Raw genomic sequence first — 27,797 nt, 5'->3', positions numbered from 1 at the left:
GGGGTCTTGCTATAGTACCCAGGCTAGTTTTGAACTTCTGGGCTAAAGTGATCCTCCTGCCTTGGCCTCCCAAAGTGCTGGGATCATAGGTGTGAGCCACGGTGTCCAGCCAACACTATATCTTTGATAGTACTTCACCTTATAATAAAAATGAATAGGATAAAATGCCCTGCCAGCACCAATTCATAGTCAAATTTTCTTGTTGAGCAATTGTAACTGAGTCCACATGTTTGACAGTATTGACATCTTACCTTTTCTTTTTGCTTATGATCATATCCATGGTTTGGAGCAGTCGCCTTTCCAGGGCTAGAATATCTGTGTCAGTCACATTCCTACAAGAAGCACAAGCTGTTGGTAAAATGTTTTGGGGTCCCACTCTTGGGCACGATACAGGTTATCTGGAGAGACACATAAACTTCAATTGTTACCCACTACTTTCTTCTAGAAAATAATAAAATGACCATAATAAACTAAAATGCTTTTGCTCTCATTTCTTATAGCTAATCCTCTGGGATCTCACGGAAATGGAATTTACCCAGCTGTCTTACAGTTTTTCTTAGCTTTGATTCAGTGACATTTATACACACACACACACACACACACACACACACACACACACACACACATATTTTTTAAGTATCTTTTTTCAAATTACACTTTAAGTTCTGGGATACATGTGCAGAACGTGCAGGTTTGTTACACAGGTATACATGTGCCATGGTGGTTTGCCACACCCATCAACCCATCATATTTATCATTTTTGTTTTTGTTTTGAGACGGAGTTTCGCTCTTGCTGCCCAGGCTGGAGTGCAATGGCACAACCTTGGCTCACTGCAACCTCCACCTTCCAGGTTCAAGGGATTCTCCTGCCTCAGCCTCCTGAGTAGCTGGGAATATAGGCATGTGCCACCACGCCTGGCTAATTTTGTCTTTTTAGTAGTGATGGGGTTTCTCCATGTTGGTCAGGCTGGTCTCCAACTCCTGACCTCAGGTGATCTGCCCACCTTGGCCTCCCAAAGTGCTGGGATTACAGGCATGAGCCACCGTGTCCAGCCCAACCCATCATATTTTTCTATGAAAGAGTCTTGCTCTGTCACCCAGGCTGGAGTGGAGGCATGATCTTGGCTCAGTGACATTTAGGATGTATGTTTAAGCACAATTTTAAGTTGGCATTGTCTTCTACTGTTCTATTAAAACTTCTAGGAGGAATTGAACTGCTGAAGTTGGGGTTAGTTTATACTGCTGGTCACTAGAAATGTGCCTTTAAAAAGCGGGAGGGGAGCGTCAGATTGAAATTTTCCATTTAAAGAATAAATGAATGTAGCACAAATAATAAAGGAAAACAACACAAGTGATAAGACTTATTTACAAAGACTTCCAGGTCAATGCCCATAGGGACAGAGGAAGAGAAGAATAAAAAGACAGGGTCACAGATCTAATATATAATCTTAAAGACGGTGGCATAATATGACATATGTATTCAAGAAGTAATGGGGCAAAAAAGAAAAGCTGCAAAGCGCTCTGTTACCTGAGGAAGTAAGACATGTAAGTGTATGGGCAGTTGACAGCACCAAATCCAGAAAGAAGAGCCATGAGAGTCACTCCAATCACGCCAACCCGGCTGATGAGCTGTTCTATGGATAAAATCCCTAAAAACATCAGGGTACATTAATGCCAGGTAATGTAGATAAAATGGCTCTCATCTGTACTGTAAAAGGAAGCATCACTGAAAACATCAACCAGTACACATAACTAACTCATACACGCCAACTTTTAATTATTAATGTGTAGATTATCTTTTTTTTTTTTTGACAGAGTCTCGCACTGTCACCCAGGCTGGAGTGTGGTGGCGCGATCTTGGCTCACTGTAACCTCTGCCTCCTGGGTTCAAGCGATTCTCCTGCCTCGGCTTCCCGAGTAGCTAGGACTACAGGCGCATGCTACCACGCCCAGCTAATTTTTTTGTATTTTTAGTAGAGATGGGGTTTCATGATGTTGGTCAAGCTGGTCTTGAACTCCTGACCTCGTGATCCACCCGCCTCGGCCTCCCAAAGTGCTGGGATTACAGGCGTGAGCCACTACACCCGGCCAATGTGTAGATTATCTATAACAAATATACTAAAAGTTTACTGATTTTCCTCTTGTCCCATATGCTTCATAGTGATCTCTTTCATTGGGTGATGACAGTAAAGTAATAACAATAACAACAATAATTATAAATAACGGTCATTGACTGTTTACTCTTTTTTTTTTTTTTTTTTTGAGGCGGAGTTTCGCTCTTGTTGCCCAGGCTGGAGTGCAATGGCGCGATCTCGCCTCCTGGGTTCAGGTAATTCTCCTGCCTCAGCCTCCTGAGTAGCTGGGATTACAGGCATGCGCCACCATGCCCAGCTGATTTTTTTTGTATTTTTAGTAGAGACGGGGTTTCACTATGTTGACCAGGATGGTCTCGATCTCTTGACCTCGTGATCCACCCGCCTCGGCCTCCCAAAGTGCTGGGATTACAGGCGTGAGCCACCGCGCCCGGCGACTGTTTACTCTTGGTAACACCAATGCTAACAAAGCAAAGTACTTTCGGTAAAAGCAGCAGCAAAAAAATGAGGAAAGTAAATCTTCTGGAAATACTTTGTGCTAGTTATCTTTGATATATATGTATTTCCCCTAAGGTCATACTCTTTTGCTTTTGTCTTTTTTGCATCCAATAAACACAGAATTCATCTAATAAATGAGCCAACCTTATAGATGAATGAGAAATTCAAAGGCAAACACATCAGCTGTAGATTATAAATCATATCTTAATTATTAATTGTTTCATATCACTTGAGAATGCTGAAAACCAACTTAGCAGTTAAAATAAATACTGCTGGTTGATGTATTTGGGATAAATGAAAGAAAGCAATGCTGAAGAATAACTCAGGAAGTTTGGCATTGCAGGAAAAAAATAGTTTTAATTGGTTTTCACTTCCTACTTGTAGAATAGAATTCACTTCAGCCATTCACTCCTATGGTCAAATGCCAGAGTTATAATTCAGGAATTCCGTCAGCTTCAAAACTGAAAATTCTAATATTCCTTTTCTGACTACTGCCTCCCTTCCCAGCGTTCAAGTTCCCTTTCTTCTTTATCTGTGCTACACTCATTCTAGAGGTCAGTGCGACCTGTGGTCTTCTGCTTCCCCGTTCTTCACCTAGCTTGGACTCCAGGCTTGCTGGCTTCAAATTCTCTCACCAGGACCCTCAATCTCCTGCCATCTTCCTTCTGAAGCGCTAATCCTACAAACTCCCAACTCTGGATCAGTCTAACACTCTGCCTTCCCTGTGCCCAGGTCTTGCTGCCAAAAATTGCTAGAATTCATGCTGATTTTGGAGCCATTACAGATTTACGCTCTCCAGTCCTAAGGGAGCTCTCACACTACTGACTCATCCTTATCTTGCCTTTGGTAAGCCATCTCTTTCCATTTTCCTCAGCAGTTACTCTTTATTTTTTCCTACCTCTGTCCTTCTCCTTTGCCAATGCCCTTACTATAAAAAACATAAGCTATTAGATATAGATTACCTTCACTCCACTACAAACCACCTTCACTCTAAACTATGGTCATGAATTTCCTACTGGTTGCAAAATGCAGCATTTTCCAATCCTTGTTTCACTGGCTCTTTTACGACACTGAATATACATCTGTAATTATCCTACCAACCTGTCTCCCTCAGAACAAAGTAGCATCCAAAGCTGACTTCTCCACTTGTGCTTTTGATCTTATCTGGGCCCTGAGAACTGTCTCATCCTTACATGTGAGTTCTGGGATACTGCTGGTGATGATCTTGGTGCTATTTGTTTTTGATTTTCGGTCATGGGGCTAAGTGAAGCCAGCTTGCCTCTACACCACCATCTTGGAACTAGAAGTCACCATACTTTTGATTGTATTTAATCCCTTCCACTTCTTTCAGAGGCTTGTTCCGTCATCTACCTCTTCTCTCTTGTATATTCAATATTTCCTTCTGTGCTAGTTTTTTCTCTTTAGCTTCAAGTCTCTTTTCTAAGAGGAATTCTGTTCTTGGCTTTGAGTTTACCTCTAGTTCCCAAGCCCTGTCTATATTTCCTCCTCAATAGCCAGACTTCTTCAAAGTTTATAGTTATTGTCCCCTTTTCCTCACCTCCAGTTCATTCCTTAACTCACTGCAATCCAGCTTTCTTTCCACTTTTCTATATTGAATGAAATTACTTTCACTAATAATTGTAATAGCAATATAATAGGTAATATTCATCAAGCGCCTGTTATGACTAGGCATTGTTCTAAGCATATCACATGTATTAATTCATTTAACACTCATAACAATCCTCTGAGGTAGATATTATTGAAAACCTAATTTTACAAATGAAGAAGTGGAGGCACAGAGAGGTTAAGTAACTTAGTCCAGGTCACACAGCTAAAAGGGGTAGCAACAGAATTCAAGTGCAGTCCAGATCCAGAGTCTGGGCTTTAACCACTACTACACTATGGTAATAAGTTTTCTCCTGGTTGCAAAATTCACCATTTTCCAAGCCTTGTTTAACTGGCATTTGTATGACATTGGATCATTTTGTTTAAAATTATTTTATCTTCTTGGCTTCCACAACACCATTTCCCTAGGTTTTCCCTTTTACTTCTCTAATTGCTTTTTCTCAGTCACTTATTGCTGTGTATGGACCAGAGATCTCTTTCATTTCAGTATACACATTTTTTGCTTGGGTAATCTCACTAATTTCCTCAGCTTTACTAATGGCATTTAGTTGATGATATTTAGTTGTTTAGCTTCCTGGAGTCATCTCTATGAGGACTGATACATTTATACTTTTTCCCTAAGCTCCTGATTTGTACATCCAATTGCTTATTTAACATCACCTGGATATGCATAGGTAACTTAAATTCAGAATATACCAAGCTAAAATTATCTTTCCCCTCACCTGTCTTAGAAAATGACATAATCAACTACTGAGTCACCATAACAATAAAATCTATACACTGTACAATTACTCCCCACTCTATCTCTTGCCTTTCCTTGAATACACCAAGGTCTTTCTACCTCAGGGCTTTACGTGATGTCTTTTTTTTTTTTTTTGAGACAGAGTCTCACTCTGTTGCCAGGAGCCAGGCTGGAGTGCAGTGACACGATCTCAGCTCACTGCAAACTCCGCCTCCTGGGTTCAAGCAATTCTCCTGCCTCAGCCTCTCAAGTAGCTAGGACTACAGGCCTGCACCACCACACCCAACTAATTTTTTGTATTATTAGTAGAGATGGGGTTTCACCATGTTGGCCAGGATGGTCTCGATCTCTTGACCTCGTGATCCACCTGCCTCAGCCTCCCAAAGTGCTGGGATTACAGGCGTGAGCCACCACGCCTGGCCTACGTGATGTCTTTTGTGCCTTCTTACTGGGTCTTCCTTTGGTCTTGTCCTTTAAATCTCAGCTTAAATATCACTGTGTCAGAAAGGATCGATCTAACTCCTTGCACTAATTTATCTGCATTTTTTTCTATCACAGCAACCTGTTTGCTCTTTGATGACAATGATCACAACTGGCAACTCTTTTTTTATTTACCTCTTTTTTGTCTAGTTCCACCCGCAAGACTGTAAATTTCAGAAGGGCAGAAACCAAGTTTGTTTTGTTTGTGATTTGTTTCCAGTGCTTAATATAAAGTAGATGCTCAATAAATATCTGTGTAATGCTAAATGAATGAATAAATCCTCAACTAAATTCTCTTGATTCTAGTTTCCACATATCTCTTGAATTTGCAACACTTTTACAAGAAGAAATCATGACTTATTGATTTTTATTTTCCTTATTGCCTGGCACATAGAAGGTGTTCAACAAATGTTTGTTGACTATAGTATCACTCAGTAACTTAGAAAAATCCAAGGGACTAATATGAGTTATTATATACGAAAAACTGAAAAAGATTCCCCCTCTACCTTTATTCCTTTTAATGTGGTGGTGTCTTTGTCCTTTCATTACACATCTTTTTCTGGTTTAAAGTACTTTGTATATACTATTTACTTAATCTCAGCATCTCTATGAAGTAAGAGTCAGTCATCATTATCTTCATTTACCAGTTAATACATGGAAAGTCAGATGAATAAGGAGACTAACAGAACACCATCTCACCTTTGACATCTGCTCACACAGATTCCATTCCTTACAGTCTTTTGTAATCTCTCTTACTCTTTCCCACTAAGGACATTCCAAGGGACAGGGACTGCACGAGAAGTACTTTTATAGATTTTTAAAATTATAAGTAAGAATTATTTTTTTCTTTTTGAGACAGAGCCTTGCTCTGTTGCCAGGTGCCAGGCTGGAGTGCAGTGGCACGATCTCGGCTCACTACAACCTCCATTTCCCGGGTTCAAGCAATTCTCCCACCTCAGCCTCCCGAGTAGCTGGGACCACAGGCGCACGCCACCACGCCCAGCTAATTTTTGTATTTTTTAGTAGACATGGGGTTTCACCATGGTCTTGATCTCCTGACCTTGTGATCCACCTGCCTCGGCCTCCCAGAGTGCTGGGATTACAGGCTCGAGCCACCAAGCCCGTTTTTTTTTTTTTTTTTTTTTTCTGAGACAGAGTCTTGCTCTGTCTGGAGGCTGGAGGGCAGTGGCATGATCTCATCTCACTGCAACCTCAGCCTCCTGGGTTCAAGCAATTCTTGTGTCTCAGCCTCCTGAGTAGCTGGGATTGCAGGCATGTGCCACCATACCTGGCTAATTTTAGTATTTTTAGTAGAGATGGGGTTTTGCCATGTTACCCAGGCTGGTCTCTAACTCCTGGCCTCAGGTGATCTCCCTGTCTTGGCCTCCCAAAGTGCTGGGATTACAGATGTGAGCCAGTGTGCCCAGCCCATTTTTTTGCGGTCTCCAGAGCAATAAACAACCACACTGGTTGTTGGGACAGTCCTGGGAAAGCTCTGAGAAGATAGTGTAAGGTTGGCTGCTTCTCAGCTATCAGCTAAACTTTTCTAACTCCTTACTTCTCTTAGAGGGTTAAATAAATTAAGATACCTGAATATTCAGGCCTAAAACTGTAATGACTATTGGAGTACAATGGAAAGAATAAAACTGAAACTATCTTCCTAGCTTTCTCCCTCAGTGTCCTTTTCAGGATAATCCCACAGAATTTAGAAAAAGGGGTTGATGAAAGAACAATAGATACTATGGCCTTCATCTTCCCTCTGGCATGGCCTGGCCGCACTGGTCATGTGAGCTGAATGCACACAGGAGAAAGCTGGAGAAAGGTGTCAGAGTCAGGTCTTTGTACTGCATGTGACCCTGTGTTTGCCCTGTCAGCAGCCCTAGGGGCCTTTTGTAACTCTTCTCTCTGACTTCTACCATCACAAATAAATTTGTCTGTCTGTGGGTTTATTTGAAATAGGTTTATATAAGAACTACACTAGCAGGGCTCTTTAGTCCAAGTCTTTTTCGACCATTGGCATAGGCATGCTGATCACATTAGCATTTCCTAAATTCCTATCCAGAGTGTTAAATTATTAAACTCATCTATCACTTCGGAGAGATTCAATTTTTTCCATTCACTGATTCAAAGAACATGTATTAAACACCTGTAATGTGTTAGGTTCCACACTGGGCACTAGGGATACAAAGACAAGTAACATGTAGTTTTCTGAACTCGGGGAGCTCATTGGTTGATGAGGAAGTTAGAAAAGAAAACATTAAATTATGAGTTTTATAGATGATATAAATACCCTGAGGTGGGAGCAATTAATATCTCCTAATGATGGCCAGGAAAATCTTCTTAGAGGAATTGACAAGAGTTGAACCTAGAAAGAATAAGTAGGCATTTTCTAGGTAGACTGGGGGTGAAGGATTGTCCAGGCTGATAGAACAGCTCTAGAAACTGAGGCTGGGTATGGTGGTTCACACTTGTAATCCCAGCACTTTGGGAGGCCGAGGTGGGTCGATCCCTTGAGCTCAGGAGTTCGAGACCATCCTGAGCAACATGGAGAAACCCCATCTCTATGAAAAAATACAAAATTAGCCAGGTGTGGTAGCATGCGCCTGTGTTCCCAGTTACTCAGGAGGCGAGGTGAGAAGATCACTTGAGCCTGGGAGACGGTTTTGGAGGTTGCAGTTAGCTGAGATCGTGCCACTGCACTCCAGCCTGGGTGACAGTGAGACCTTGTCCCAAAAAGAAAAAGAAAAAAAGAGAAACTTGAAACGATTTTGCAGGACTGGAGACGGAACACGTATAGAGAGCAGTAGCCAGGTCACGAAAGGTCGTGAAAGAGTTTCAAACCTAAGAGTCTGAATGTTTTTGGTAGGGTGGTGTTAAGTTTTCTGGCCTTTAACATTATTTGAAATTTTTGAAACAGTTATTCTTATTTAAAAAGACACAACTATTTATGGTACTGCATATGCTTTTCAAAACTGCTCTGACCCCACTGCTGGAGAGTCTCACAACCTTTCTCTCCTGACATTCCTGTTAGAGGCAATGAATATACGGGAGGGGTGTGTGGGAGGGACGGCAGATTCTCTAATAGACACTGGCTCATTCAACATTAATTCCAATCCTATTCCAGCATTTCTTTTGGTACTGCAGAGTCTAGAAAGCCAAAAGTTCTTTCTCAGACTTCCTTGAGGATAGGGTTCTAAATGTTACCTAAGTTTCACCAAAAAACCAGGCCTACAGGAGGCCTCAAATGCAGCAGTGAACAATGCAGGGGTGGTGATAGCACTTAGGAACTCCAACAGCTGGGACAGAGGTCCCTGATGTCACAGACCCTGAGTGGCAAGTGATGACTTCAGTGAGGTTTTCCAGTTTGTGCTGTGGCATAGTTGGGTATTTCTCTTTACTATATAGCATTTAAGCTTTGTATACCTGCTTTCCTAGAAAGTCTATAAATTGCCTGATACTGTATAATTAATCATTTTCTGCTTTAAATTAGTTACAGTAGATTCTATTTTCTGCAATAAGAACCCTGATAATAGCTACAGCAGGATGGTGAATAAAGAGATGTATATTAAAAAAAAAAAAGTTCCAGTATGAAAGCTTTAGTATATTTATTACAGATGGGCTCTCTAATATTTTTAGATAGATTCACACATGCTTCTGAAATAGTTCTGGAAGGACTTGTTAGCTGAGGTACTTTTGTTCACTGTTTTTAGCTTAAAAATTAGGGCTCTGCCCAATTTCTTGTTTTAAAATGAACTTTTTTTGTTAGAAGGGAGACACTGATTCTTGGAAAGCTTTTCTTTATCTACTAATTGTGAGCATTTATGTCACCTTTCCCCAAATACATACGCTTCCCTAAAGACAATCTTCATCATCATTTAAGCAGTGGCCATTTACCTTTTGGGTCACAGATTTCTTTGGAAATCTGACAAAGGTTTATTGATACCTGACCTCCAAATACACATACAAATATACTGCTGTAGTTCCATATACACTACGAGTTAAGACACTGTTCTTTTTCCTTTTACCCTTGAAGTATATTCAGTAAATGAAGGTCAAAAATTTCTACTCTAGAATAACAGGAGTTCCAAAGCCAGCATTATCTCTTAGAATGAAGAAGAAAATGTGATTCAAAAATCAGACATTTTTCAGAGAAATAACTTGCTATTCTCTTCAAAATCAGAAATTTTTTTTCCAGATCCCAAGAACCTGTGAGTTTATTATTTTTTCCCCAAGAAATTAAATTTTTTCACATTAGAAAATTAAACGAACCTTCTTCCCCCCCCATCTCTGCCCTCTCATATATACTCACCATGTTTTGGGCTGAGAATGGGAAAGGGATCTCCTAGTTTCCAGAAGAAATACATAAAGGTCAGCCATAAGAGACAGGAAAAAAGCAGTCGTTGTTTATGCACTGAGACAGAGGAGACAAAACTGTTAGGAAAAACAGATATAGGTTAAACAGCTTGCTCTATTTAAAAATATAAGATAATGCTAATTAATATTTGGCTGCTAATTCACTTGGCAAATGAGTGGTGAACAGTATAATTTTTAGTGAAAGCATCCTTACTACTGTAAGAAAAATTTAGCTGAATTTAACATGTGGGATGAATTAAAGGAGACATTATTAAGTAGAAAAAGCTGTGGCAGAAAAAATAACCTAACCATTCATTCAATATTTACTTTGTGCCATTCATTCAATATTTATTTTATATTTATTTTTAAGATGCTGTGTGTGAGGTGTCCTCAAATAGCAGTAACTACTGAAAGTTAATGTAGAAATGAAACGATCCACAATCTCAGTTCCCTCAAATACTCATCTCAGTCTATGTGCTGACTGAGAGGGTAAAATACTTACGTAGCTGGATGTTGCTCACAATAAAATAGCCAATGTAAAAAGGCACCATGAAAACCAGGATCAGCAGAATTACACACAGGTTCATTTTCCAGTGAAAATAACGAGAGCTGAAATAAATGTCAAAGACTGTCACTGGGAGGGACAGGGGGCAGCAACTTTCTTTCTCTTTAGTATTCCAAAGGGTCTTTCGCTCTTTGAACTCAATATTGAACATATCCTATCTAATAAACCTACCAGGCTCTTATAATCTACTCATTTGTAGAGATTAAAAAATACAAATTTTTGAAAGGTATATATGACCATCTTAACCCAGGATTTCATATATTAAAATGTTTATGTTTTTGATATATTCATAGGCAACATATACCATTAACATATATCAACATACGCCATTGCTGGTAGAAGGACAATTGTTTTACTTACCACTAGGAATCTTATTCCAATGTAAGAATTTTGTTTTTGTTTTTTTTCTTTTTCTTTTTTTTTTTTTTTTTTTTAATAGAGACGGGGTCTCGCTCTGTTGCCCAGGCTGGAGTGCAGTGGCTTTTCCCACTAATGATCAGTATGGGAGTTTGACCTGCTCTGTTTCTGAGGCGCGATCCCACTACTGATCAGCATGGGAGTTTTGACCTGCTCTGTTTCCAACCTGGGCCAGTTCACCCCGCCTTAGGCAACCTGGTGGTCCCCCGCTCCCTGGAGGTCACCATATTGATGCCGAACTTAGTGTCCAATGTAAGAATTTAAGGAAAATAAATGCTAACAATAATATACGCTATTAAGACTCGAAATTATTTATTTTGTACTCTTGATATAAACACCTGATTTGCATGAATTACTTTTATTACATTTTATAAGATGTATTTTATTAAAACTTTTAGCACTTTTTAAATAACAGTTTTAATGAGATACAATTTACCCATTTAAAGTTTCCACATACAATGGATTTTGTATACTCGGAATTGTGAAACCATCACCTGAATCAATTTTAGCACATTTTCATTACTCCATAAAGAAACCCTGTAGCCATTAGGAGTCACTCCCTGTTTCTCTCCAACCTCCTCGGCTCTAGGAAACCACCAAAATACTTTCTGTTTCTAGGAAGCCACCAATATGTGATCTTTTGTGACTGGCTTTTTTTACTTACCATAATGTTTACAAGGTTCATCTGTGTTGTAGTATCTACCAATAATTCCTTTGATGGTTGAAAAATATTCATTCCATTACTTTTGGCTATATAATATTTTGCTTATGTATTTATTAGTTGAAGACATTTGGGTTGTTTTTAGCTATTATAAATAGAGATGCTATGAATGTGTGTATACATTTTGGTGTGGATGTATGTTTTCCTTTCTCTTTAGGTAGAAGTGGAGTGGAATTGTTGGGTCATGTGATAAATCTATATTTAATCTTTTGAGGTATGCCTACTGTTTCCCAGTGTGGCCGCATCATTTTACATTTTCCTCACCAGTGTATGAGAGTTCCAGTTTCTCCTCAGCCTTGCCAACACTTGCTATTGTCTGTTTCTTTGGTTATAGCCATCTTAGTGGGTGTAAAGTGGTATCTCACTGTGGTTTTGATTTCCATCTCCTTGATGGCTAATGGTACTGGGCATCCATTCATATGTGCTTACTCGCCATTTGTATATCATCTTTGGAGAAATGCCTATTCAGATTTTTTAGTCATTTTTTAATTGTATCATATTATTGAACTGTAAGGATTCTTTATATATTCTAGATAAGAGTCCCAGTCCATTATCAGATAGGTAATTTGTAAAAATTTTCTCTTGTTCTTAAAATATTTGTTCACTTTCTTGATGGTGTCCTTTGTATTTACTGATTTTAAACTTATTTAGGCCTTGTTTCAAAAAAGGCAAAAGTGGTTAAATGGCTTATAAAGACAAATAAAATACAGGACGATGAAATGAACTATAACAAAACATGAAAGAAAGAAACAACAATGGTAACAGATAGGTAAAATATTTGGCCAAACCTGATGGCTAATATAAAACAGAATTCTAGAAACTTGCTATGGGTAGGTCATAAACTGAGCTTTAAGTTTTATAATGGTCAATGTGAAATAAAAACTTTGATCAGTTAGATAAAATCATAGTGTAAGAAAATAAATTAATTGCTCAAAGGAAGAATTATTATCAATTTATTGTTACTGAATTATTACCAAGATTACAATAAAATTTCTTCAAAGAGTTCATAAAAAGAAAATGCAAAGGCAATTAACAGTGGCATCAACAACATCCTTTCCAGGGAAATATGAATGAGTTTCAGAAGGCTATTTCTTTTCTTTTCTTTTCTTTTTTTTTAAAGGCTATTTCTTTTCTTTTTCTTTTTTTTTTTTTAAAGACAGGGCTTCACCATGTTGGTCAGGCTGGCCTTGAACTCCCTACCTCAGGTGATCCGCCCACCTTGGCCTCCCAAAGTGCTGGAATTACAGGTGTGAGCCACCGCGCCCGGCTCAGAAAGCTATTTCTTACTGTTCCTTCCTTAGTACGGATGGCATCACAAAACAAAGAGCCATTCAGTAAAAGCTACCCTACAGGGAGTAAATATCATTTAGACTAGATATACTGACAGCTTTTTGCTCCTCTAGATTAACCTACTTTAGAGCATTTAGGGAAGGAAACAAGCTGGACATCCTCCAGGCAATCCTACATAGTATTTCAACTCAGCTTCTGAAAGACTTTGGGAGGCAGTGGGTGTGAAATAACAAGTACAACTTTAATTGGCATATGGACTGCCAATTAAAAGTGAACCACATATTTTAACTACTCTTTTGAGCTGAGAGTAAAGCGATATTCTCTTGAAAGAATTAAGGATTCCAACAAGATTACATATTTGAATAGGAATTCATACAATCTCTGCTCAGAGGTGAGTCAAAGAAATATTTTGGCCAAGATTCTTTTTTCAAAACGATTCTGAATCCAGTCAATACACAGTTATACTACATTATCAAGGCTCACATTTCCGTTCCATAATTGGGTGAAACATTAGCATGAAAAAACAGGTATAACTGAAGACACGTCTCACACTGACCACACCCACACCCAATCCTCTATAAAGCACACAGAGAACCAGATTTTAGCAATGTTACTTCTTTTTTTTTTTTGAGACAGAGTCTTGCTCTGTCACCAGGCTGGAGTTCAGTGGCACAATCTCGGCTCACTGCAACCTCCGTCTCCTGGGTTCAAGCGATTCTTCCGCCTCAGCCTCCCGAGTAGCTGGGACTACAGGCGCGTGCCACCACACCCGGCTAATTTTTATATTTTTAGTAGAGACAGGGTTTCATCATGGGGAGAATGGTCTCGATCTCTTGACCTCGTGATCCGCCCGCCTCGGCCTCCCAAAGTGCTGGGATTACATGCGTGAGCCACCGCGCCCGGCCCGGCAATGTTACTTCTTATGCTCTTTAACTATTTAAGAAACTTAAGAAGTATACACCAAAGTGTGACTGATGTTTCTTACCATATGGGTTATTAACTATGAGTTAAAAGTTGGGGGACATCATCTATCAAAAACAGTAACTATAGCTTTAGAATATCTGAATCCTCTGTATCAATATTTAGATAAGTAGTTGGCAAACTATGGCCTGGCAGCCACCTGTTTTTACAAATTAAGTTTTATTGGAGCACGGCCATGCTCATTTGTTTATATACTGCCTATGACTGCTTTCGCTCTACAACAGCAGAGCTGAGTAGCTGTGATAGAAACCTTCTGGTCCAGAGAGCCTAAAATATTTACTATCTGGCCCTTTACAGAAGAAAGTCTGCCAAGCTCTGCTTAAACAGTAGTAAAAGATGCAGGTTGTGATAATAAAATTTAATAACCATTATGTAAAATAATACTTGTCTATTCTCTATAGTCAAAGGATCTCTAGCTTATCCAAAAAGTTTGGATTATTAAAGAACAAGTTTAAAAGCACAAGAATCAGAACATATTTCTGTTTTACCATGACACATGTTATTTATTATTTTATCAAGAGAGCATTATTATCAACTGATTCCCCTCCCCCCCGGCCCTTTTAATAGGTGGGGTCTCACTGTCAGTTTGTTCAGTGATCACAGCTCCATGAAGATCCTCAAACTCCTGGGCTCAAGGGATCCTTCTATTTCAGCCTCTAAAGTAGCTGGGACTACAGGTGTGTGCTACCATACTCTGATAATTTTTTTTTTTTTTTTTTTTTTTTTTGAGACAGAGTTTCACTCATGTTACCCAGGCTGGAGTGCAATGGCGCGATCTCGGCTCACCGCAACCTCCACCTCCTGGGTTCAGGCAATTCTCCTGCCTCAGCCTCCTGAGTAGCTGGGATTACAGGCACGCGCCACCATGCCCAGCTAATTTTTTGTATTTTTAGTAGAGACGGGGTTTCACCGTGTTGACCAGGATGGTCTCGATCTCTTGACCTCGTGATCCACCCGCCTCAGCCTCCCAAAGTGCTGGGATTACAGGCTTGAGCCACCGCGCCCAGCCCATACTCTGATAATTTAAAAATTTTTTTTGTATTTAAAATTTTTTTTGTAGAGACAGGGTCTCACTGTTGTCCAGGCTGCTCTTGAGCTCCTGCGCTCAAGTGATCCTCCTTCCTCAGCCTTCCAAAGTGCTTGGATTATAGGCGTAAGCCACTGTGTTTGCCCCCCCTACTCTCTCTCTCTCTCTTTTTTTTTTAACCTTTTAATGTTTTGTGATTAACCATCTGCATAGCAAGTTTTTAATTTAAATTTTGTTTTCAACTCTGTTTATCAAAGATGGATTTGAGAGTACAGTCTCTCTACAAGTCTCAAGTGTCAGGGGTCTATAATGAACTTACCTTGGTGCTGAGTCCTAACTTTAGAGGGAAAGACTACTTTATTCTTAAAATATTTTTCCAGGTGGTGATAAAACAGTATAACAAAAGTCTGCATAGCATAGCTGATGAACCCTACATATAAATGCTGGGCTAAAAAAATATTCAAGCTTGCAGAACAAGCAAGAGATATTTTGAACAGACTTGTCTAATAAACTAACAGGTCTGTTATTTGAAGGGGAGTAAAGAGTTACCTTTAAAAAGTGTCTTAAAAAAAGTAAGTAAGATTTGAAGTTCAGCCTTCAGAGAGATCATTAAGCAGCTCTGAGGAATTCTGATCTTTTCAGGCAGAGCTTTTCAATCAGCAGAACAATGTGAAGGGGTTACTGGGATTCAGTCATGAACAGTATGGGAAAAATAAAGCTTCTAGGAGTGAAGCCTAGGACTGAGGCTTCGCAGCCTCACTCCAATGAGTTCTTCAGAGTTAATGGTCAGACCTTTTTTTCCTGGTATCTCATAATCTTTGTCAAACCAGTTATTAGGTGGCTGTGACCCATACTTGCTGTGATCATTGCAGTTACTGAGACTAAACTATCCTCACGGTGGTTTTTTTTCAGTTATGAGATCCAGGTAGCTTTTCCACCATAAATAATGTAGCACAGAACTCTTCAAGAGGAGTTATTCAGTACTCTTACTCACCTGCTATTCAATACTCCTAAGATTTCAAAGATAATGAGCTCAAACATGGTGCAAGAAAATGCAAACGTCACGGAGAAGATCACCTGTACAACGTACTGACGTACCTGTTAAAAGCCAGATAAAGACTAGAAGTTATTTCTTTGTTTAAAAACTGAACTGATAACCTCCTTCTGGTTACATGTCAGAAGGCTTATTTTGAGGAAATTCTCAAGTCATCAGAAAGAGGGCCACAACAGCAATTTGCCTGGAGCTAAAGAAAAAGATCAAAGTAGGTGGCACTTCTGAATCTTGAGTCACTATTATCAGCATCCTCTTGTGGATGGAGAGTTTTGAGCACAAGAAGATGAAGTGACAGGGTCAGAAGTAGCATTTAGAATTCCTGCTGCACACTGACAAAAAAATGACAGATTTGTATATAAGGGTTAATCTTCAGAGGGGCTCTTCAACACTCTGCAGATCCTGGATCGGTTCTGGAACCTTCCTGGAAGTCCTTAAAGTACTGGGCAGAAGAAAATCTGCAGAATCCCGGGCTCTTTCAGACAACTCACTGGGAAAGTTTAATGGAGGGCATCTGAGAAATATAACATCCGAGAAATAAGGTAACACCCAAAGGTATACTATAACCACTGATCTTATTATAATTAGGAAATGTCCAGGATAGGGGGGTGATCTTCTGAATCCAAAGCTTAAGATAAGAACAAGACCAGCCTTAAGATTTTGGTATTAACTTAGAATGTAAGACTGGCAATTCAAGGCCAGATAGACAAATGAAAGGGAACATCTGCGAAACATTATGAATTAAATTCTCTCCTATAGAATAACTATTTGCTACTGGTGCACATTCTGATAAGACTAAGGCATGATATTCCTTGCTCCTAGCTTCTCAGCTAAATGTGACTTGCCTTTTCCCCCCTTTTAAATCAATTAAGCCTAATTATATTCTCCAATCTAATAGTTATATAGTACTTATTTGGCAAAAGCTTCCTATCTTGGAAATGAACATAATGTTTCTTTAATGGAGGCATTTTTCTTGCCCCAATTTAAAACAATCTAAATTCATATAGTATAACAAAATGATATTTCTTCTCACCTCATAGTCCTTAAACAATTGGCGCATGAAGAAAAGCCACCCAAATCCAAAAAACAGTATCTGGAGGAGAAAGACAGAATGTCAATATATATTTTCTTTTGAGAAATGTTTTACAGAAACTCTTTTATGATAAAAGTTCTGCTAATTAGACAGTTATTTCAGGGATTAAAGATAAGATCCACTCTTGTAAGACCTACTTATTAAAGCTCATGACATTGGAAATAAATGTTTAAGTGCTCTTGGATTTTTGAAATTATCCATGTTACAGAGTGTGCTTTAAGTAAGACAAAAATAGAAGTACATATTTTCCCACAATCTTATTGAGGAAATGTGTTCCCTTTCAGGGTCCACAAGGGGGCGTAGTTTTAAGGGCAAGAACTTCCAGCACCATGACCATGCCCTCCCCCCTCCCACCATCTCTCTCCATCCGGGACATTTAATGGTCTCTGTTTTAATTTTCGCGGGCTAGGGAAGAATCAAAAAGTCAATCACTCCAGCGGAAGTTCTAAGAAACTCCTTTCATTGGCCAGAGGTCTAGGAGAGGGTGGGGGTTTCTCCCAGGTTAAAAGTCCCCTTCTTCCGCACCTCTTTGGATCCCTTCCACGTTTGGATCCTTTCCACCCTCCTGGAAGCTGTCTTTCTGTCTCCTGAATTTCCCCTCTGGAGTCCCCTTGCACACTCTTCGTGGAAGTTTTCTCTCTTCTTTTTTTTCTCTTTGTTTACCCAAATAAATAACTTTTCTGCAACACTTCTTGGGTCTGGTATTTACGCGCTTACCGCGTACCTGCCGTGGTCCCCTCTCTCATTCTTGAGAGGGCGAGACACAGAGAACCTACAATATTTCTCTCCGGGGAGCTCTGCCTCTCCGGCACCCCAAAACCCAGTTACATTACGATAATTATCATATGAGCCAGAGAAGGTCGCAAATAGAAAAGGAGTCAGTGGCCAGGCACAGTGGCTCACACTTGTAATCTCAGCACTTTGGGAGGAGGAGGCGGGCAGATCACTTGAGGCCAGGAGTTCGAGACCAGCCTGGCCAACCTGGTGAAGCCCCGTCTCTACTGAAAATACAAACACTAGTCGGGTGTGGTGGTGGGCACCTGTAATTCCAGCTACTCCAGAGGCTGAGGCGTGAGAATCCCTTGAATCTGGGAGGCAGAGGTTGCAGAGAGCCCATATCGCGCCACTGCACTCCAGCCTGGGAGACAGAGTGAGACTCCATCTCAAAAAAAGAAAAAAAAAAGAAAAGGAGTCAGTGAGATTTGCTTCTTATGGAAGATCCCTGATTTCAAGTATTTTAAAAAAACACCAGCCTGGCCAACATGGCGAAACTTTGTGTCTACAAAAAAATACACACACACACACACACAAATTAACTGGGCATGGTGGGGGGTGCCTGTAGTCCCAGCCCCCTGGGAGGCTGAGGTGGGAGGATCACCTGAGCCTAGGAAGTTGAGGCTGCAGTGACCCATGACTGCACCACTGCGCTTCAGCTTGGGCAACAGAATGAGACCGTCTCAAAAAATAAATAAAAATAAATTAATTAAAAGAATAAAAACTTCAGGAGTGAGGAGTTGAGACCAACATTAGAGGAGTAGTAGAAAGTCTAATATTTTTCATATGTTTTCTTCAGACAGTTTTCTTAACTTCTCCATCATTCTGCCTAATCCACATAAAGTGGTTTTTATCTCAGTGTAAAGCCACGAGATTGCAGGATCCCTCTTTTGTCAGTTTTGTTTTAAACTGGCAGAGACCACAGCCACACGACAGCTGACGAAGCTGGTGTGTAGTAAATACAACCTTCTATACATATACACACACCGACACAACTACTTTTTTCTTCTTACACTTGCTAGGACCTTTATGAATAAAATGATTTTATGCCTTCCTAAGGACTACTTTATTGAGCAAGTATAAACTCAGTAGCTCAGCACAGACTAGTTTGTTATCATGTCCCTCCTGCCTACCAAACTCACGTGTTCAGCCCCCTGGAATTTCCTTTGGTTCTTTAGACCCATATTCCTTCACATTGACATCTCTGTAGATGTCCTCCGACAGGAACTTCTCTCTAGCCCTCTCCCAGTTCTCCTATTTACTCCCTCTGTAAGGCCTTCTCTGCCCTCCCAAATACAGATAAATTGCTCTTTTTATATAATCCTATTCTATATTGTACTTCCCTCATCAAAGTGCTTACCATACAGTTTTGTAATGCCTGATTTAAATATTTTTTGACATTAGTTATAAGCTCTATGAGGACAAAAACCATATTTGTCTTGTAATTTTTGTATCCTTAGCATCCAGCACAAAGCCTGGCACATCGCAGGCTCTCCATAAGTGATTGCTGAATGGCTAAGTGCTCTACATAAAAGATGGTTTATTCTTCAGCATTCAATCTTCAATTTTCTGTAATAATTCCCATGTGCTATGCTAGGTGCTGGAGATACAAAGATGAGTAAGATGGTTACTACCCTCTAGAAGCTCACAATACAGTGAAGACACTACATAAATAATTATAACATAACATGGATATGCAATGATAGAGATACATTACACGATATTGTAAAACAATATGAAAGAAGGAGACCAAAGCAATCTGTAGGGGGCTAGGGACGATTTTCTGGAGAAGGTAATGCCTGAGCTGAAGGAAGTTTTAATTTGGGGTTAAAACCTGATACTGTATGCAAATTTTGGGATTATGTACATTTTTCTAGAGTGGTTCCAAGGTATTCATCATACACTCAAACGTTTCCACCACCCGTAACATATTAAAAACCACCCTCTCAAAGGATGAGTAAGAATCGGGTAGGGAGGCTGCACATGGTGGCTTGTGCCTATAATTCCAGCACTTTTGAGAGGCCAAGGCGGGTGGATCGCTTGAGCCTAGGAGTTCAAGACCAGCTTGGCCAAGATGATGAAACCCCATCTCTATGAAAAATAACAAAAATTAGCTAAGCATGGTAGTGCATGCCTGTAGTTCCAGCTGATAGGGAGACTGAGGTGGAAGGGCCACTTGAGCCTGGCAGGTGGAGGCTACAGTGAGCCGTAAGCACGTCACTGCAATCCAGCCTGGGTGACAGAGCGAAACCCTGTCTCAAAACAAAACAAATGAACAAAAAAAACAAATCAGGTAGAGAGAAGACCGGTGGTGGGGTGGGAGGACAGGGGTTTCCAGATAGCAAAGGGCATGAGTAAAGGCACAGAGTGAATAATAGCATGGTATATGCTGGGAACTACACATGGTTTGGTGCTGCTAGAAGATGAAATTCAAAGAAGGAAGAGGTCAAAAATGAGGCTAGACAGGAGGAGTGGATGTCCAATCATTAAGAGCTCTGAAGGCCACCCTAAGGAGCTTATAGTCTAAGGTGGTGAGGGTTGTCTGCTATGTCTTATACAGAGCAGTATGGTGGCTGTGTGGAAGACACATTTGAAGGAAACAACGTTGTAGGAAGAGAAACATTATGGAAATGTGTTATGGGAGTTCAGAAGAAAGATGATAAAGGCTGATTTAAGACATTTGGTGACAGGAGAGGAGACAACAGATTTGAGAACTGTTTCGAAGGTAAAATCAGCAGAGAGAAGTCATCTCTCTTCGCCTCCTTCCACCAACCCTTATCTGGCGGCTCACCTTTGACCGAGCTCCAATATTCTACGTATAATCTCTTAAAAGTGTGGTACACGGACTGCAGTACTCCACGTGTGGCCTGACTAGTATGCAGTCACTCCATTGCTATAGACGGTGTGCTTTTCGCTGTTGTCACAGAAATGTATATTTGGTTAGCTGTATTTGTTAACGTCTTATCTGCTTTTCCAGCCTTCCCTCACTTTGTGCAGTCATATTTTGCCGAGTCAAGTAAAAGTCATAACATTTAGGACACAATGCCTGACTTACTATAATTACCATTATTACCTCATTAGCTATGATCATTATAAAACGGAATTAGCACTTAGCTCTCAGGCTCTACCTCCTTCAGCCTCAGAAATGTTGATAAAACCAATTACTGAGCTTTTGAGTACTATGATTATTAAGTACTATGCTCAGTATGTGGGTGACTGGATCATTTGTACCCCAAGCCTCAGCTCTCACAATATACCCAGCACATGTACCAAATCTAAAATAAAATAAAGTAAAATAAAAGTTGCAAAAAAAATAAAGACTTTTAAACTACACACACACACACACACACACACACACACACACACACACACACACGTAGCTGGAGAGTTCATTACATCCAAGATAAACACAAATTCTGGCAAGATTATAGAGGATCCAAAAAGAATGCAGAAACAAAATGCAATTTCAAACAGGTTTGCAAATAAAATGGGAGGCGCATAGCTTATTAAAAACGAGACTTAATATTTTCAGAATTGTATAGAGTCTTGACCTTAGGACTTATGAGTGTACTCTGGAACTGATTAAGTCTTAGCACTGTATAGAGAGCTCAAAACACGAGTTAGATAACAGGTGCTTTTATAAAAATGACCTCTGGGTTGAAAATTAGCTACAGTTAAAAAAAAAAAAAAAAAAAGATGGCCCTTAGCAAGATAGTTATTAAAGAATTAATTATAAAAGACACCTTTCTTGGATCATTTATTCAGCCTTTTAATCATTTAACAAATATTTATTAGTGCCTAATATGTACCAGGTCCAAGGGATAGAATGGCAAGCAAGAGAGCATGAATGCTGTTCTCAAGGAGTTTATAATCTATGGAGGAGACAAACAACGTATCAAAACCATGTGGTAGTTAGTGTTGTGACGGGGAAGTGGGTGAAGGGTACTATGTATAGTATGTATAGGGACATCTAGTCCAGTCTAGAGGAAGCTTCTTGGATGTTCAAGTTGAGATCTGAAGGCTGAAAGAAGGGGAGGTATATGAGGAAAAGGCCCAGAAAGAGAACACAGACCGTGTGGAAATCTGGAAGCACCATAGCATGCATGGCCAGGTTAAGAAACTAAAAGAAGTTGAGGAAGTCTGAAGAATAAAATGGTGAGAGCCACAGCTGAAGAGGGAAGAGGCAGGGTCCCATCAATAAGGGACCTGATAAGAGCTAGGGTCCTATCAATAAGGGATCTGAAAAGCCACGTGAAGGAGTTTGAACTTTGTCCTGTGGCATTGTGAGCAGACTTCAATATGTGACCTCTGATTTCAGATTGCATTTGAAATAAACCTTTCAGTTAATACAAAACAGTAACAATGCAGGGCGGGGGTGGGGGCGGGTGCACAGGGGGCAGTGGTGGTATTTCCAAGGTAACTACACCTCTCTAGACAGGTACTTTTTATTAAATATTCACTACAATTCTACTATGTGCCTGCTACTGATCTAGATGCTGGAGAATACGGGAGAGAACAAGACAGATAAAAAACACGTGAACAATAGTAATAGATGCCAAGAAGAAAATAAAACATGGAAACAAGGAAGAAGGCACCCGAAATGGAAAGCTACTTTGGCTGTCGGCAGGGTGTCAGGTAAAACCTTCCTAAAGTGACATTCTTACTAATACCAAAATGATAATGTAGCCGCATAAATATCTAAACAGAGAACATGTCATGCAAAGTAGTCTTTGGGTCTTTCTTCCATGTTTGTAAAGAGCAGGTTTAACAATTACATATGGATGCATGTAAAGAGCGTACTTAATAATCATAGTACTCAAAAACTCAATAATTAGTTTTTCAACCCTTACCCCTTCTCCTGGCCCCAAGTAGTCTCTAGTTTCTATTTTTGCCGTCTATATGTTGGTGAGTACTCAATATTTAGCTCCCACTTTACAAACGATGCACGTTTGTAAAGAGCAGGTTTAACAATTAACATATGGATGCATGAGAGAAGTAAAAGTCTATGATCATAAGGCATACAAGATTAGAAAGCCACTTCCTTGGTTCAATGTATCAATTATATCCATGCTAAAAATCTCAGAGGCTGCAATGCAAAGCCGATTTTCTTTTGTGTTTTCTAATTTTTTAAAAATTCTATGAAGAAGCAAAGTCAATTTTCTACTGACATTCTTTATTCTAGTGAAAAAAAGCTAATTAAGTTTTTTAATTAATTTTTTTCTTAAATTAGTACTAGGGCTAAAAACAACCCTGAGTTGTCACTAAGGGCACTGGGTAGTCTTAGAAAGATTTTAAGCAGAAGAGTTACATGTCCAGGTTTTTTTACATTAATACATTTGAATACTATGCAGCCAATAAAAACAATAATTATGAAAACTATAGAAAAGGTGGTAATTAAAAAAATTTAAAAAAAAACCATTGGATTAGGGTGGTAGGATTATGGATGGCTTTTTCTTCTTTCATATTTTAATATTTTAAAAGTTTTTGAAAAGGACAATGCTCTGCTCTACGGACCTGAGTATTCGGATGAAGCAATACAAATAAAGGAATCAAAGAAGAAAAATTTAGTTCACTTTAAGCCCCAAAAGGTAACTATTCTGTCATTTACCATTTGAGAGAAGAAAAGTAAAAACAACAAAAAAACCATCTTTAAATTAGAAAGAAGGAAAATAGGTCAATAGGTAGTCTGAGCTTCAGAAATGTTAAGTTGGCCAACAATTATTTATTGAATGCCTGCACTTGGAAGTGGGGATACAGCTATGAACAAGGCAGAATCTCAAAAAATAAAATCAAAAACACACACATAAATGATGCCAGTGCCATGCTAAATGCTAGGAAGGAAAAATAGATTACCAATGGATGACACGGTAAAAGCAAGAGGCTCACTAGTCGAAGCTTCTACTGAGCAATGTCTTACATGTCTGTACGCTCAGAGCTTTATACAATGGTCGATAAATGTTGATTGTACAAACAAATGAAGGTGGCCAATGGAGAAGAAATGAGGGTCAGAAAAACATCCGAAAAGCGTGTGTAATTAAGCTGAGGATAAAGGATGAGGTGTCAGCGCAAAAACAAAACCTAATACTTTTAAGTATAGGTATAACCTTGTATTGGTATTTTGAAGCAGGAAACGTCTCCATACCAGGATTCAGGATGTGACATCTAACAGCAAAGCCCGCACTGACGCGCCCCCAGTATCCAGCCCTGATTGGCGCGCCGCACGCCCGGCGCCCGGAACCACATACGCTTCCCCGGTCCAGGGTCGGCGGCGCAGCCCGGAAGCTTCGAGCAGCTCCGAGGGCCGGCTTCTCAGCTGGCGGCGCCGGCTCTGAGCGCGGAGGCCGGCGGACCCCGGTCCCTTCCAAAAGCGGACCGAAATTCCGGGGACGGATGCGGGGTGGGGCCACGGACGGCCGCAGACCAGCCTCCCGACAGCCGGGGCTCAGGGAACCGGACGCAGCCAATCTCACACCCTCTTCACGCTCTGGGTCCCGGAGTGACGGGCGCAGGCCGCGTGAGGGGAGCGAGACCCCGGACCAGCCCGCACCAAGGAGGACCCGAGGGGGCGATTCGGCAAAGGGAGGCTGATGGGTGTCGGGGCGGGAGGCGGTGACTCACCTGGGAGGTAATCATGATGCTAGAGTCGATCAGGAAACTCATCGCGAAGTGTAGGGAGGGCTCCTGCCTCCACTTCCCATTCCCCGAGGCCACTGCACGCTGGGGCCACCGGCCCCCTCACTCAGGCAGCCTTCGCCCAGGTGTCGCAGCCGGGACAGCGGCTCGCAAGCCCGACGCCATCAAGCTGCGCCCCAGCCAGCCAATCAGCAGCTACCTCCAGAGCTTCCCGCCTCGGGCTCGGCGTGGTGGGTGGGGCGGACGCTTAGATCTCAGGGCCGGCGCTTAATTAGGGGCGAAACGGGAAGCAGATGGCAGCGCAGTGTAGCATCAACATTTCTGAGGCTCAAGGAGGTAGGGCCTGAGAGCTAAGTGCTAATTCTGTTTTGTAATGATCATAGCTAATGAGGTAATAATGGTAATTATAGTAAGTCAGGCATTGTGTCCTAAATGTTATAACTTTTACTTGACTCGACAAATATGACTGCACAAAGTGAGGGAAGGCTGGAAAGGCAGATGAGACATTAACAAATACAGCTAACCAAATATACATTTCTGTGACAACAGCGAAAAGCACACCCTCTGTAGCAATGGAGTGATAATATTGTACTGCATACTAGTCAGGCCACACGTGGAGTACTGCAGTCCCTGTACCACACTTTTAAGAGATTATACGTAGAATTTTGGAGCTCGGTCAAAGGTGAGCCGCCAGATAAGGGTTGGTGGAAGGAAGCGAAGAGAGATCACTCCGAACATGACATCTGTCTTCATGTGAAAGAATGGGTAGAACTGATGTGGCCCCGAGAGTTATCTGTAGGGCAAAGGACTGGAAGTTAAATGAAGATAGATTTTAACTGAAAACAAAGATCAATTCTTTTAGAGTCTGAAGAAGGATTATTTTAGGAAGTAACTCCCTCTTCCCCCTTCCCACCATGTTGCAGTGGATCAAATATACACTGAATCACTACCTCATTTATTCAACACTTATTTCATGTAGGCTTAATGCATTGCTGTGGTGCTTGTTCTGCCGCTGATGTGGGGCCAGCTAGTCTTTGTAGTTCCTGTAGTCTCAGTTCTGCAGACTGGCCCCAGTCCAGGAAATCACCCTGTGTAGGAGTGGCTACAGTTAAGACCCAGAAAGACAATCCTGAGGGGACCTGACATCCAGCTTCTGAGTTCCGACTATTACAGTTTGAATAAGTGACCCGCAGATTCATTACACACAAGGGAATGTGTCTTCCTTTCATTGGATTGAACTCTGTCATACCAACTACCTGTAAGATGTCAGTCCCTGATCCAGAATTTCAAGGAGCTGTGGAGGCAGCTCTACTATGGGAGTGTCATAAACCAGAGACCTTTGTGTCCTGGCTGTATCTATTAGGGAAGCAGGTAGATTTCCACATAGCAGCACCTGACATTCAAGACTGTGTGATTGTGCAGAATGCCGAGAGAGCCTATCAAGGCAAGCAGATTACCTCGGTGGCTTACTGGGGTGCACAGTGGGCATCAGAGTCTTAGTAACCTGGAATAGCATAGAAAGGTGGACAGTGCCTATGGGCCTAAGGCCTGCGCAAAGCTTGGGTGATATCGTTCAGAATTCTCCCTACTGTACCACTTGTGTCCAGGTAAAGGACAGGCCTGGGTGATTCAAGGGACTGCTTTTGACTGATTGTGATTGAGGAATGTCTCTAGAAACCTACACAGTGCATTTAGTATCCAATTGACTCTCTTTTCAAAGCAAGTCTTTACTGGTGATGGTGGACTCTGATACCAAAATGGCTTGTCCTCCCATCTCTACTGCTGTTAATATTCTCCTGATCCCTCTAGCTGCTGCTATCCTCTTAGAATAGTGAGATCTTTTGGCTCTGCCTCCATGGACTGTCAAACCATTTGGGCCCTGGGTCCCCAGTTTGTGCTATTTTTCCAAGGGAGGTTTTCAAAATATGTCATGTTCATAACTACTAGCCATTGTTTGACACTCATCTGGAGATTGACAGCCAGTCCCATAGATGTGCTATAAAGAGTCGATTGACGAGATGATCAGTCTGTCTCCTTTGGACGAGTGTTTGCTCACACCACTTTACCGCCCTTTTTCATGGCAACTGCAGTGTGCATAACTGTACTCTCACACTTCCCAGTACCATCCACATCCTGACAGCTATTTCACCTCCGTCCTCCAAATTAATGCAAAGGATTGGGTCCAGGAGTTGACACTAACACTAGATCCCTGGGAAACACCCTAGTACTTCTTCTCCATGCACATACGTAGCACCTGCCCATGCCAGTGGTTGGATGATCTCTGTTAGGGATTTTCTTTTGAAAGTTTCTACTTATTGTGATATAGCTGTAGATTCACATGCAGTTGTAAGTCTGGTATCTTTTGAGACATATGGCATCACCACTTCCACGGCATCCTACTCCAGCTCTCTCCCTTCATGGATAGACATCCTCTCTTATAGCTCCCCACTGTGCCAGGTTCACTGAGTGTCTGAACTCCCTTGTGTACCCCACTAAGTCACCAGTGTAAGTTGGACAGGAAACCACAAGTATTCAAAGAAAAAATGTTTATTTTCCAGTGGTCCTATGGACAGTATCTATACTTGATAACTAGAAAACGAAGAGGTGCAGTTTTTTCAAAGTGTGATTCTCTTAACGCCTTGGGAAGCTTACTTAAAATGTAGATTCATAAACTCTAATGTAGACCAGTGGACTTGGGATTTCGGAAAGTGACTCCCAGGAGGAATCTGGGAGCCAATTAATTAATAAATAAAAATTACATACATTTATCATGTACAAAACGATGTCTTGAAATATGTATACATTGTGGAATGGCTAAATCGAGTTAATTAGCATTATGTAGTATTTCAGATACTTATTTTTGTGGTGAGAATACTTAAAATCTACTCTCAGAGGTTTTCAAAAATGCAATACATCCTCGTTAACTATAGTCACCATATTGTATAATAGATCTCTTGAACTTACTCCTCTTATCTAACTGAAATTTTGTATCCTTTGACCAACATCTCCCACACTTTTAAATCTTACTTAAAAAATATATTTGTGTTAAGCATTATTTATGATATTTGTATTCTGTTTTGTAACTATACATAGTTGCATTTAATTCATTCTGGGAGTATAGGCATGCACCACCATGCCTGGCTAATTTTAAAGTTTTTGTAGAGACAGGGTCTCACAATGTGCCCGGGCTAGTCTCAAACTGCTGGGCTCAAGCGGTCCTCCTGCCTCTGCCTCCCAAAATGTTGGGATTACAGGTATAAGCCACCATGCTTGGCCTTGAATTCTTTTAAAAAATATTTCTCTTGGCCAGGCACAGTGGCTCATGCCTGTAATCCCAGCACTTTGGGAGACTAAGGCAGGTGAATCACCTGAGATCAGGAGTTTGAGAGCAGCCTGGCCAATATGTTGAAACCCCGTTTCTACTAATAATACAAAAATTAGCCAGGTGTGATG

General features: G+C 40.7%; 1 protein-coding gene and 1 long non-coding RNA gene across 8 annotated transcripts in view; one reads left to right on the top strand and one right to left on the bottom strand.

Moving 5' to 3' along the window:
* LOC116543393 (Golgi pH regulator) overlaps positions 1-24,538 on the bottom strand; it is a 59,417-nt gene extending 34,879 nt beyond the window's left edge. The window contains exons 1-7 of one of the 6 annotated variants that reach the window (XM_032268910.1): positions 24,330-24,538; positions 16,878-16,937; positions 15,788-15,891; positions 10,295-10,401; positions 9,749-9,870; positions 1,529-1,649; positions 252-332 (exon numbers count right to left, since the gene is read on the bottom strand). In XM_032268910.1, coding sequence (XP_032124801.1) covers positions 252-332; positions 1,529-1,649; positions 9,749-9,803 — 257 coding nt within the window. In that variant the 5' untranslated portion in view covers positions 9,804-9,870; positions 10,295-10,401; positions 15,788-15,891; positions 16,878-16,937; positions 24,330-24,538. Of the gene's footprint in view, positions 1-251; positions 333-1,528; positions 1,650-9,748; positions 9,871-10,294; positions 10,402-10,717; positions 10,855-15,787; positions 15,892-16,877; positions 16,938-24,329 lie in introns of those variants that run through there. The other 5 variants (XM_032268905.1, XM_032268906.1, XM_032268907.1 and 2 more) reach the window with 5 other exon arrangements.
* A 44-nt stretch (positions 24,539-24,582) lies between these two features.
* Positions 24,583-27,797, top strand: part of LOC116543395 — a 5,751-nt gene continuing 2,536 nt past the window's right edge. Inside the window, exon 1 of one of the 2 annotated variants that reach the window (XR_004265563.1) lies at positions 24,583-24,680. This is a non-coding gene — a long non-coding RNA (uncharacterized LOC116543395). Of the gene's footprint in view, positions 25,716-27,797 lie in introns of both variants that reach the window. The other variant, XR_004265562.1, reaches the window with a different exon arrangement.

Source organism: Sapajus apella, unplaced genomic scaffold (assembly GCF_009761245.1).
Source record: "Sapajus apella isolate SASKATOON/1434 unplaced genomic scaffold, GSC_monkey_1.0 scaffold187, whole genome shotgun sequence".
NCBI classification, from domain to species: domain Eukaryota; kingdom Metazoa; phylum Chordata; class Mammalia; order Primates; family Cebidae; genus Sapajus; species Sapajus apella.
This window is presented reverse-complemented; position numbering and strand designations above follow the sequence as displayed.